Source organism: Piliocolobus tephrosceles, chromosome 11 (genome assembly GCF_002776525.5).
Source record: "Piliocolobus tephrosceles isolate RC106 chromosome 11, ASM277652v3, whole genome shotgun sequence".
NCBI lineage: Eukaryota > Metazoa > Chordata > Mammalia > Primates > Cercopithecidae > Piliocolobus > Piliocolobus tephrosceles.
The window spans coordinates 26,085,177-26,098,714 of record NC_045444.1 but is presented as its reverse complement, the minus strand read 5'-3'; the positions used below and the strand labels follow the sequence as shown (position 1 = coordinate 26,098,714).

Here is a 13,538-nt window from a genome sequence, read left to right as displayed (position 1 = left end):
GCAGTGGCCGGATCTCAGCTCACTGCAAGCTCCGCCTCCCGGGTTTATGCCATTCTCCTGCCTCAGCCTCCGGAGTAGCTGGGACTACAGGCGCCGCCACCTCGCCCGGCTAGTTTTTTGTATTTTTTAGTAGAGACGGGGTTTCACCGTGTTAGCCAGGATGGTCTTGAACTCCTGACCTCGTGATCCGCCCGTCTCGGCCTCCCAAAGTGCCAGGATTACAGGCTTGAGCCACCGTGCCCGGCCGACTTTCTGCAAGCTTTTCAACTTCTCCGAGCCTTGGTTTTCTTTTCTGTAAAAAACATACTAATAATAGTTCTATGGGTTGGGCTTATTGTGTGGATTAAATGAGTTAATATGTTAAGTGCTTAGCACATATTAAGCAATAAAAATGGTATTATTTCAATTACTATTATTTTTCTAGTTTCAGTCCTTTAGAAATGTTATCTCAGTGTATTCACAATTCTATGATATTTCTATGCTTTTCCACATTTTACAAGGATAAAATACATTATTTTCTACCATGTAGCTTTAAGAAATATAACACTATAGCTAGGAAATAATACCTTCTTAGATAAAAATGTATAGACGACTATAGGGGAAGAATGATGTTTAATGATTCCCAATAACTACTATCGCCTCCTTATAAGCAACATTCTTCTGCTTCCCCCCTTACTACAGAAAATGTAAATGGTAGACATTTTCCAGTGGACACAGAGTGGTCTTAATGGCATTATGTTTCTGCGTTTCAGGTGCTGTAACCTGTGCTGCTGACATGTTCAGCTGCCAGGGCTCTCATGCCTGCGTGCCCCGACATTGGCTTTGTGATGGTGAAAGGGACTGTCCAAACGGAAGCGATGAGCTTTCCACAGCAGGCTGCGGTATGAACACTGGCCAGGGCTGCATGTCAAAAAAAAAACTGCTACAGCATCCTCGGGCATTTGTTTTTGTAGTATTTGCCGTAGCACATTTCCCATTGCTTTCCCAATTCCTGGGCACGTAGGTAGTACTGGACTTAATCAGGTGGGATGTTGTTATCACAGTAGTTCTGCAACCTCTTTAACTACCGTTCGATGTTTCAAACATGCGCAGTCGGATTACCCATTTTAAAACCATTTTGATAAACACAGACTTATCATTTCACTTCTCAGCTAATGTAACTGTACTTTATGTGTACGAGTACAGTAGGTTTGGTACTTTTTCTTTTGCGTCATCCACCACCATCCCTCCTGAAGGCTTTTAGATTGTCTATTATAGAAACTCTGGAAATGACTTCTCTGATCCTAAATAGCTACTGATCAGGAGGTCAGTAAACACCTATTAGTCTTATGGATAGGGTGTTAACCCTTGGGTCGTGTAAAAATAGTATGGATATAGCCGAATGAAGCTGAGGGATCAGAGGAGCACCTTCGGAGGTCAGACAATTTACTAAGTTTCTGACTCTAAGTCACCTCAGGAAATTTTCAGGGTATTACTCAACAGTAAACTTTTAGATGAATTCCTTTGCATGATCAGGAGGATGAAGGAACTGAATATTTGAATGCAGATCCCAAGGTCACATAGGGGATCTGTTAGGCTGAGCAATTTGTCAGAAATAATGCTGCGAACTCCACTTGTTAAAATGAATTCTGCCAGTCATCTCTCCAATGGCTTGCCTTCACATCTTTTGTATTTGAAGCCATAAAGTAAGAGAGAGAGAGTGTGTGTGTGTGTGTGTGCGCGCGTGCGCGTATGCATGAGTGTGCATGTGTACATGAGGAATAAAGCAGAAAAGAAAAAAGAAAACTTCGAGGTAGACCTATTTGCACAGAACTCATACTATTGTTGTAGAATAATTCACTTTGATCTTGAAACTGATATGTGTGTCTGTAAAGGTCAATGGGACCACTGAGGGCTACATAATAAAGGATTATGCATCAATTCAGGGATCCAGATGGTCCCAGTATGCTGTTGCTATTGTAGCAAGTTAACACTCTGGGAGGCATATTAACACTTTTGGACCACATGGGTACTATTAAGTAAATTATGTTAAAATGCAGCAAATTGTACTCAAGTGATCTGAAAGTGTTAATGCCAAATAAGTCACTGTTGCTCAGTGTTTTAAAGATTAATTCATGTATTAGAATTGGTGTAATTCACCTGAGTTATCCAAGCTGGCATACAGTTCAAAGTTAAGAGGAGTTAGTAAAATCAGAGTTTACTCTGATTACAACAGGCAGTTGTTCATGCTACTTCTCTGTGGCTTCTACACAGCTTTAAAAAACTCTTTGTTAAAAGTAAATTATTCCTGATTACATTTTAAAAACCCTTACGTTTTACTGTTTTACTTACACTATGTCAATAATTTCTGAGATAAAGGGAGAGATTTATTGGTTCATGGAGCCTGGGACGGTCTGGGGAGAGGGGGCTACAGGCAATGGGAAAGAATATTGACAATGCCTGCATCTTCAATACAACACTTCAAGTGTTAAAGTGATGTATATAAAATATACTATTCCAATCACAAAGAAATATTATGTAAAATATCCTACTAATATGTAAAATACCTCATGGAATGATTTCAAGAAAAAGTGATGATATTATCTGAGTCTTGAGGGACAAAGAAGGAGAAAGGTGTTTCACGGGGAGAAAAGTGCTTATTAAGACATGGAATGGAGAAATGAAAGACACCTAAGTTTTTCAAGTACCCACGTTACATATCAATTATTGTAATTGTTGCTGTTATTTGCATTATTGAATTCCCACAATATTGTAGTGAACTGTTTTGAAGAATCCGCCAAAAATAATTATTATATAAATAGGAGTTTAAAGAGCACCTAGACATTTATTAAATACTTAAAATGAGCCAAAACTGCTTCACCTACGTTATCTATTCCTTATAAGAAATTCATCAGATACATTTTTTATCCCTATTAAACAGATAAAGAAACAAATGCACCAAGAAGGTAAATTGCTTCCTTAAGAATACAAATATAAGTGCCACAACCACTTTCTGTAAAACTTTTCTCTTTCCAGCATTCTACAATAGCATATAGCAGATTATTGCTATTTGCAATACCCCAAACCTTGAGTCCTGCATAGCATTTACCTTTTAAATATAAGCAAAGATTACTGAAAATATTTGAATGAGCCTTGCAAATCTCTTATGATTCTATGCATATGGTATTAATTTTTTCTTTCTCTGCACTAGTTGTGTTCTTTTGAATTTTTGCTGAAATTTTATTGATCACTTGGATCAACCATTTTTCCCACTTGCTTTCATGGATCAATATTCCTAAAGGGTCAATATTCCATTTCATTTGTGTGGTACTTACGGTGGGGCTGATGACATCAAAGATCTTACCTTTACCTAATTCAACACCCTACTCTGGAAGTTATCAAAAAGTTTTATTTTATTTTTTTAAAGACAATAACATTCTAAACCTTCTTAGTTTTCTTTACACTTCCTTTATGAACATTAATATTGTTCTTTGCAGGTCTATTTTTCACAAGGTAGCAACATTGTTATTACTTTACCAGCATTACTGTAGGCATAAGTTTAAAAAAAAAAGGCCAGAATATTATTAGCTGAGATATTTTTTCTAACATATGAACATTTGAATTCATCCTTCACCAAATTTAAAATCGCTACATGGCTTGAATTCAGGGTCACTCTGGAATAGTTGAATTCATGAATACTAAATCCTTGCATTATGTGCATTTATATTCAGACATTCTAATATAAATACATATGCAATTATTAGCTCATCTGATGTATTGAATCTTATGCAAAGTTTTCTTTTTCTCAGTAACTATGAGTTATTGGATATGATTTTACATATTCCCCAAGCTCCTAATATGGGAGAAGATAAAATATGTGCTAATCTAACTTTATTTTTTGTGATGTCTTTCTTAGCTCCCAATAATACATGTGATGAAAATGCTTTCATGTGCCATAACAAAGTATGCATTCCCAAGCAATTTGTTTGTGACCATGATGACGACTGTGGAGATGGCTCTGATGAGTCACCACAGTGTGGTAAGTACATCTAAAACTTCATGAAGGAGATTCCTAGGCTAAGAGTCTTTCAAAAGTAGTATGTAAATAAATAAATAAAGCAACAAACAAACACATTTCTTAGTGTCATCAAGAGCCAGTGAATTCAGTAATACAAAATCACAGCACCTATAACTTATTTAAGCTCTAGTATAATACATTTATTTGGAAATCATACCTGTTTGCAGTATATTTGCAACAGTATATTGGAAAATGTTTATAAAAATGTCTTTGGGCCAGGTGTGGTGGCTCATGCCTGTAGTCCTAGCACTTTGGGAGGCTGAGGCAGGTGGATCACCTGAGGTCAGGAGTTCGAGACCAGCCTGGCCAACATGGTGAAACACCATCTCTACTAAAAATACAAAAATTACTTGGGCATGGTGGCGCTAGCCTGTAATTGCTCCAGAGGCTGAGGCAGGAGAATTGCTTGTACCCAGGAAGTGGTGGTCACAGTGAGCCGAGATTATGCCACTGCACTCCAGCCTGGGTGACAGAGTGATATTCCATCTCAAATAAATACATTAAAAATATATATATCTTTAGTTTAATATATTTTGAAATACTTGAAATCTGAAGACAGTATATCGCTGGCTTGTTCAGTTGTATAGCCAAATTAAATATTTGAGTAAAAAAGAATATAATTCAGAATTATCAGAAAAAACAGATACTTAATATTTTCCACCCTTTATTTTTGATGTATTCAATGATTTGATAAAATTTAATGTTATTATCTTGAAATGTATATTGCCTTTACATATATTTTTCTACATGTTATATATAATATCTATACAACATATAACTTTAATGATAACATCAATATATTAAAAATGCTCAGTTGAGGTTGAACTCTAATGTGAACATAATGTTTTTGTAAAATATTTGAATGCATAGACATGAATAAATTTATGTAATGAAAAGCTGTGAACTTTATATATGCTCGTAGAAGGAAACAGATTTAGTGCCTTCCTTTTTCCTCCCTGTGCAGTGTCTATAGCCTTGGCCTTTGATATGAACCTCACTGAAATTAGTAGGTATCAGTTTTTATGATTATTTCAGCATGAAGTCATACATTTGATGTGATATTTTTAAGGCTACATCATAACACAAGATATAAATCTGAAGCAGAGTTATATCCAATTGAATACCTCCCCTCTGCTAGACATTATATTTGGTTGATCCAGAGGTGAATGAGACAGAGAGGCCCCACTTGGAAAAGTCACAGACAAATGGAAAAAACAGAAATTCAATGTAGTACAATAACATATTATGTCAAATAGAAACGAGAATCACAATGAGATCAGAGCTGAGAAGAATCGTTCTTGAGGGAGGCACTAAAGAATAGAAGCTGGAAATGTTAGTAAGAGGAAATCCTATGTAATGCTAGAGAGCATGATGTGGTGGTTAATAGCATGAACCCCAGAGCTGGAGAGCCTGGGTTCAAGTCCTGGATCTTCCACTTAACAGCTATGTGACCTTAAAAAGGTCACTTCACTTCCCTGGGCCTCAGGGAAATTCCCTGAATTTTCCATCCGTAAAATGTGCTTAATAACAAGGCTTAAATGTTAGGACTGTTCAGTGAATTAAATGAATGTGTGTGTGTGTGTGTGTGTGTGTGTGTGTGTATATATATATATATTTTTTTTTTTTTTGAAATGGAGTCTCGCTCTGTCACCCAGGCTGGAGTGCAGTGGCCCGATCTCAGCTCACTGCAAGCCCCGCCTCCCGGGTTCACGCCATTCTCCTGCCTCAGCTTCCTGAGTACCTGGGACTACAGGCGCCCACCACTGCGCCCGGCTAATTTTTTGTATTTTTAGTAGAGACGGGGTTTCACTGTGGTCTCGATCTCCTGACCTTGTGATCCGCCCGCTTCAGCCTCCCAAAGTGCTGGGATTACAGGCTGAATTTATATTTTTAAAGTTCTTAGAGCAGTTTCAGGAACAGTAAATTCTATATGTGTTTACAAAGACTGTAAATTGAGGTGGGTGAGGAATAGCAATTAGTCTTCTTTTAGGTAAGTGGAAGTTTAAAAAGTTGAAGTTAGATTTGAAAAAGGCTGAAATACAGTGTCAGAGAATTTGTATTTAATTATTTTGTCTCTCAGAGGCCATTACACATTTTGACACAAGAGAATGAAATGTTACAGTCACATTTTTGTTTTAGAACCATATTTTTTCACCAGAGTGGGAGAAAGACTGCCATGGAACAAAGGAGTCACAGAGGGAAATAAACTAGTTAGGGGGTTATTGTGATAGTTCTGATGATAAATGACATGGGTTTTGAACCAGGTTGAGAATGGTGGAGTGGAAGGTACAGAATGTGTCAGACTTCATTTACAGTAGGACATGGAGGATAAAAGGGAATTTCTAGCTTGGATGACTTGGTGATTGCTGCTATTAATGAGTGTTGGTATATAAGAGGTTAAGGGTTAATTTTGTCGATAAGATGTGAGATGTAATAAAGACTTTATTGTGGACATTTTGAATATGAGGTGTTAATCAATCACATAAAGCTATATAGTGAGTGCGTGATAATTTAATTCTAGATCAGATGTACAACGAGGACAAGTAATATTAACTTTCTGTCCACCAGCCTAAAGGCGGCATGAAAATAAAGACCGAATATTGAAGTTAGGGCTTCACTGGCAACATTTTAGAGTGGAACAGGAGAGGACTTCATACAGAAGGAAAATAAGGGAACAGCAAGATCAAAGTTATAAAGAAGCCCAGGAAGGTAGACTGTGAATATTAAGTCAGGAAACTCTTTCTAAGATAGTGTGGTCAGAAACATAAAATGCTGCAAAAAGGTGAAGTAAATAGGAGGCCGAGATCCAGAATTTGACGCTTGGCACTTGGTGTTTGTTATCTTTAAGAGGAATTTCAGAAGATAGAGGTCACAGAAATGAAATGTTGATTGATTAGAGATGAACTGCAGGCAAATAAGTGGAAGCAAGATTGGGCAATAAAGAGACGAGAAATGGGCTGGTAAGAGGTGTATAGATAGATTTTTATTGTTATTAGACTGGACAAGACTTCAGTGTATTTATTAAATGAGAAGAAGGAGCTGGTGAAGGAGGATAGAGAGGGAAGAAATGCTAGGGAAGCTGAGGCTATTTTGGAACTATCTAGTTTAACCATTCCAATACAAAAACAATTTAAATTAGATATTCATTATTAAGTATATTTTCTGTTGGAATTGTGTTTATTTCTTAAGCTATAAAAATCTTGCCCCCTCCCACTTAAAACAGAGCATTTACCCAGATTTATCGGAAAGTTCTACTAGGAATAACTGTTTTTACTGTTGACAAACTTAGAAAAAATTCATTATAAAACAATGTTGAAAATCAAATAAGTTGTACTTACAAATAGACATAGATATGAAATTTTCACAAATGATTCTTTTCTATAATTTGAATAAAGTTTTTAATGACTCTAAGAATCGATATATAGGATAATTATAATAGTTTTTGTTCTTATTGTTCTAAAATTGACTTTTAAATTTTTCTCATTTTAACAATGTTTTTACACATTGAATGCTGCTTTCTAAACATAAACATGATATCAGAGCTTCTGAGAATTATCATTATAGCTCAGAATTATAGCTCATATGTTCTCATATTATACCTAACCAAGCTAATTCTAATAGCTTTTTAATTTTCCATTCTAAGAGATATCATTAAGATCTAGATGATAGGTGAAGAGGAATGGTATGGTCAAGGGTCACTTTCTTGTTTCTTCACCTTGAAATAGTAAGAATGTCTGTTTCCAACTTGAGTTTTTGAATCATAGTTCTACTTCCAAACCACAAACATCTCTTGCAACTATAACCACTGTTACAGAAAGAAATGAGAAACATTTCTCATAGGAGACAAGGGTAATCCACATTAATCAGATGTAGTGTGCATTGAGGAGATGACATTTCAATTAGTATTGGTTATATGAATTAGTCAAATTTTTTTCTCTATCTCTAGGATACCGACAGTGTGGTACAGAAGAATTTAGTTGTGCTGATGGGCGGTGTCTTCTAAATACTCAATGGCAGTGTGATGGAGACTTTGACTGTCCTGACCATTCTGATGAAGCACCTTTAAATCCAAAGTGTAAAAGTGCAGGTACAGAAATAGATACAATACCAGGCTTATTCTAAAGTGTTTTCAATGGAAAAATTGTGATTTTCTGTCTAGTATAGTATTCAATGAAAGAAAATGCAAATTATTAAGCATGTGAAGTATCTCGTGACACCATGCAGGGTACTAATAATTGACTATGTGGGAAACTAGTTTTAGAAATTTAAGTCTGTGTCAGAAATATAAAGATTTGAGGCAGTGGTACTGCTGAATTCACCATCCTGTCTTCTCCACTGCCAAAAATTCATTATATCTTAATATATTAGTTTATATGAGAATGATTTCACTGTATTGGCCTATTTGAAAATTCAAATGCAAAAAAGTTAAAATTTACTGAGAAGTGGTCTGTATTATTCATAATTAGGCAAAATGAAACAAATTGCATATCATTTGAGTATGCATATATTAAAAACTTGGTCTGTTTATCACTTCTCTATTCCAAATACTAAATATGTAATCATATATTATAGAATATATTCAATAACTTTTTTTTTCTCATGGACTTTACATGATAATAGGCTTTCTTTTAGCATGTATGATGATGAGTATTGTTCAAGTCACCCGGCTATTTTCCATAGCTGTATTTGGAACACCTATTATTCACCACTGATGTCTGTTTTATACCCTGACTTCAAAATGTCAATGCTATATTTCTAGGAAGAAAAGAATTTAGGAATATCTACCTATTCTAGATTCTTAATTTTTAATGACATATAATTTCTCAGAGACCTATGGCTTGAGGGAATTGTCAAACTATCATTATGCTTTTGAATTCATTCTTCACAAAATAGAGGAGGCAGAAATAGTTCATTAATTTTACTATGGAGGTTTATTTTGATTATTAATTTTCATGGTCAAGCTATATTTGCAATAAGTGTTGAACATGAAAGTGCAGTTTGCCCTTGGTTTTCTGAACTTTATGTATAAAATATTATACTGAATATGTAAAGCATTTTATATATACTTTATTATGATTTTTGACACACGTGTTTATCATATTTTTGAATGTTTTCAACAATTGCAGTATAAAACAATGGCATGCCCTTTATGTTCCATTTGTTTGTTTGTTTTTTTCCAGAACAGTCATGCAACAGTTCATTTTTTATGTGCAAAAATGGCAGGTGCATTCCCAGTGGAGGTCTTTGCAACAATAAGGATGACTGTGGCGATGGTTCAGATGAGCGAAACTGCCATATAAATGAATGTTTGAGTAAGAAAGTCAGTGGATGTTCTCAAGACTGTCAAGACCTTCCAGTCAGTTATAAGGTAGGTACTCATCAAAAGTAGCAAAACATGTGATACGTTAGAATTTGAGGTCAAGAAAACTATTTAATCCAATGTAGATGAACAAGTTAAAAGCCATCATAATAATAAAACTAATTAAATGGAGAGTATCTATATAAAGATACCGTAATAGTAGTGTGACATAAAAGTTGTGAGAATATAGTTAAGGAGACAAAAATAAAATTAAAGCATTTTTCAACATATTCAGAGCATAAAGGAAATAAATAAGCCAGTGACGACTAGTGGTCAGAGACAATACTGCTGTGTTAATAACTGTATAAATATGTATTTAACTCTTAAGTTTCCATTTCTTCCCTCATTCTCTCTCCAGTACATCTTCGAAATGGAATAGGCTAATCATTTACCACAGCACTAGAGAATAGAATATTTTTTATACAAACAAGAAGGGAAAAAAACATAAAATCTGAATTATTAGGACTTAGTGTAAATACACTAAAAATAAACCATATGTAATATTGGAATAGTTTTTTGTAAGTACCATTTCCCTGAAGAGAGTGATTCGCTGACAGAATCGATGGACAGAAATAACTTCTAAAACCATCTTAGCTTCAGCATGTTGGGATGGTGGACAAAACTAACACAATGTTGAAATGTAAAGTTGTGTATTAGGTTAAAATCAATTTTGTAAGTGTGGGAAAACCTCATTAAGAGCAATTCCTTTGAAAATTAGTGTTTTTGATGGAGCAACAACTCTGTATGAATCTTCAGCAGGACATAAGTACTATAAACAACAGAGGCAGCCTAATGAAAATTAGGACCATTACAGAGGTTAGATTTTATTCTGCCGAGCTCTGCCTGGGGATACTGTGCACGTGTATGAACATGGCATTTTATCAAGAGAAACCATGACGAATTGGAGTGTATCCAAATTTGTGTATCCAGAAGCATTAGAGTGTGGAGCACGTCTTCAGAAGAAGTTTTGCTTAGAGCAAAGACGATTTACTAGCTGTATTCACATACTGTATATGAAGTAGTATAATAGGGAACATACTTAATCTGGGTTGCTAAAAAGATTGGAATTAAGAGTTGGAAAGCAGATTCTGTTCAATACAAGGAAGAAGTTTCTAACGTTAGAACACTTTTTATTGGAATGAACCACCTCACACATCACCAATGAAAGTGTTTCTGCAGTGGCTAAATGACCTTCTTTAAAGGATGGTAGAGAATTTGTGTATGGCAAAGGTGTTGGGCCATTGTTCCTGCCAGCTTTAGCATGCTATGACAAGCCAGTTCTATCTAATTGTAAATTCAACTAAACAACCAATTTGCAGTTTTTAAGTTCTGAATTTCTGGTATTATTAACTTAGCTACATGGTTAGGTTGGTTAGGGTTTTACTGCATATAGACATAACCTAAGAACCATAACAATCAATTCCTCCCTGCAAAAATTAGAGATAAAAAATTGAAACACCAAGATATATATAACTTTTTTTACACCCAGTATTTTATTAAGAAGAAGTGGTTAAACTTGTAAACTTTGAACATGAACTCATTCACAAACAATATATTACAGTCAGAAAGAAACAAAGCAAATGAGCCAGTACATCTTTTAATGAGATGAGCATGCATCAAATAATTAATTTTGGCAGTAAATATTTTAAAGACCAATGAAGCAGAAAAGAAATGTTATTGATGACTTGTGTACAATTAACATAGAAATCTTTCCTGAATACATCAGGGAATGTGTTTTAGAATTATTGCAGGTAACTAATTAAAATTTTAAGTCATAGCATTATAAATAACTGTTTAGTTCTATCATATATACAGTTATATACCATATAATTATGTTTTGGTCAACAATGTGCTGCTTATACACCGGTGGTCCTATAGAATTAAAATACCATATTTTTACTGTACCTTTTCTAAACATATGGTGCAATATGTTTAGATATATAAATACTTACCATTGTGTTACAATTGCCTACAGCATTCAGTACAGTAACATGCTCTACAGGTTTGTAACCTGGGAACAATAGGCTCTACCATATATCCTAGGTGCACGATGGCCTATACCATATAGGTTTGTATAAATACACTCTATGATGTTCACACAATGACAAAGCACCTAACAGAGTATTTCTCAGAAAATATTCCTGTCATTAACTGATGCATGGCTGTGTGTATGTGTTATGTGTGTGTGTGTTTGTGTGTGTGTGTGTTCTATGTGATACATTTCAAAGTAGATTTATTTGTGTTTATTCTATGTGTATTTAATGTCTGTGATAACAAACTTCATAATAAATTATAAAATGTATAGAATATCAATTACATACTTTGTGACATGACATCAAAAATAAGGTTTGATGTTATTTTAAATGCCTGTATTAGCACACAGCCATACCATATTTGGAAACTGCTTTTGGTAGACGACAATATCATCCAGAAACACATGTTAAGCCATGCTTATTTTAAATATCTTGAAAGATTCCTTACACATAAATACTTGTTTATCAATACTTTATAAATGCCAGTGTTTTCATTTTGTCTTCTCAAGAAACTATAGAATGAAGTGATAATTCAAGTTAAAATAGACCAAGTATTTAATACTTCACAAGGCGTGTGCATGTTATCAGACAGAATTGCTATGATGTTTTTAAGTGTGCACACATGTAAAAGCTAGTTAATAATATAAAACATCTATTGATGGAAATATGACTTGTACAAACATTCAAGATGAGACCAGAATCATAAATAAAAGATTTAAGCAAAGGTTCAAACCAAATATTTTACATATTGTGTTTATATTTATGTATATGTATATTCATATGCACACAAATATATGTCGTATATATGACAATTTGTTGATAGCAAACTGAGTAAAAAGCTTTATGTACAACAAGATGCTTCTACCACATTGAAAAATATGTGAGCTGATAGATTTCTCTGTTTCAGAGAACGGGGAAAACTATCCAGCAACCTACTTCTTGTAACATAAGCAGAACATGACAAGAAATCATCCTCTAAATTCTGCAGTGAAATGAAAATTGCTTACAAAAGCAAAATTTAGACCTTATGGACTGTGGCCAATTTGCATGTTTGCAGTAAAACAAATACAATGTATCTAACTATTCAAAAGGGAGTAATAACATTTAACTGAAGCAAAAATCTTATTTTGATAGAAAGGATAATTTACCATGTAAAAATAAATGTACTTCTGGGAGGGAAAAAAGTTACAATGTATACAGTAGAAATAAAATAATCAATATTTGTCATATTACTTGAAGAGCTGCAAAGAAATTTTCATGAGATAAATAGAAAAGGCTTAGTTATTTTTTCTGCTAGCTATATTTTCTTATAAAATTAATCTAACTCCAGAAAATTCTAAATAATTTGGAATAGTGAGAAAAATTAAGATGAGACTGAATCATACAATTTTCACTTTCATAAAAATTGTCTTTTTTAAGTGAAAGACAACATTCTAATCTTATTTTCTATAAAATATCTTTGAAAATGCTAAAGATTCTTATTTTCTTTCATTCAACTTATGAAATTTAAACTAGTAGAATTGCCTACAGATGTCTTTTTATTGTTGGGACCAAAGATATTTTTATTAAAATAGGTTAACAGATTGAGAAATAAATTGTCTTCTTATAAATGTGATTTCAAACAAAAATTTTAAAAATTTACTGTAAATCATAAACTTTTGTTTATGCAATTTTATATTATAGTAGAGTTCATCAATTTTGCCTTCAAGAAATTAATTTTCAATTGTGTGTTCTTATCCAAGCCATCTGTTTCATATAGTACTTCTATAAACCTGACATGAGGCATTCAAAGTGATTTTCCATTTAAATTATTAAATGGTGTTGCACTTTGTTCCGTTTAATAATACTGTTTTAGAGGAGTTCAACACATTCTATAAAATTACCTTTCATTTGTCCTAAAGTGACTCTTGATTAAACATTGCTCTGTGTCTACTAATTGGACCTCAGGCCTCTTGACTACACAATCACTTGGCTTAATTTTTAGGCCTATCTGGGATTACTATCCTGTCAAATTTCTCATTTTCTTCTTTTTATTTAATATTTATTTTTAAAGAGTAAAAATATATAATATGAAATTCATCATTTTAAC

At 34.0% G+C, this 13,538-nt stretch overlaps 1 protein-coding gene across 1 annotated transcript in view; it reads left to right on the top strand.

The window, feature by feature from the left end:
* Positions 1-13,538, top strand: part of LRP1B (LDL receptor related protein 1B) — a 1,636,277-nt gene that overhangs the window by 1,363,445 nt on the left and 259,294 nt on the right. The window contains exons 52-55 of the mRNA XM_026453105.1: positions 753-881; positions 3,896-4,018; positions 8,004-8,144; positions 9,238-9,425. Coding sequence (XP_026308890.1) covers positions 753-881; positions 3,896-4,018; positions 8,004-8,144; positions 9,238-9,425 — 581 coding nt within the window. The remainder of the gene's footprint in view (positions 1-752; positions 882-3,895; positions 4,019-8,003; positions 8,145-9,237; positions 9,426-13,538) is intronic.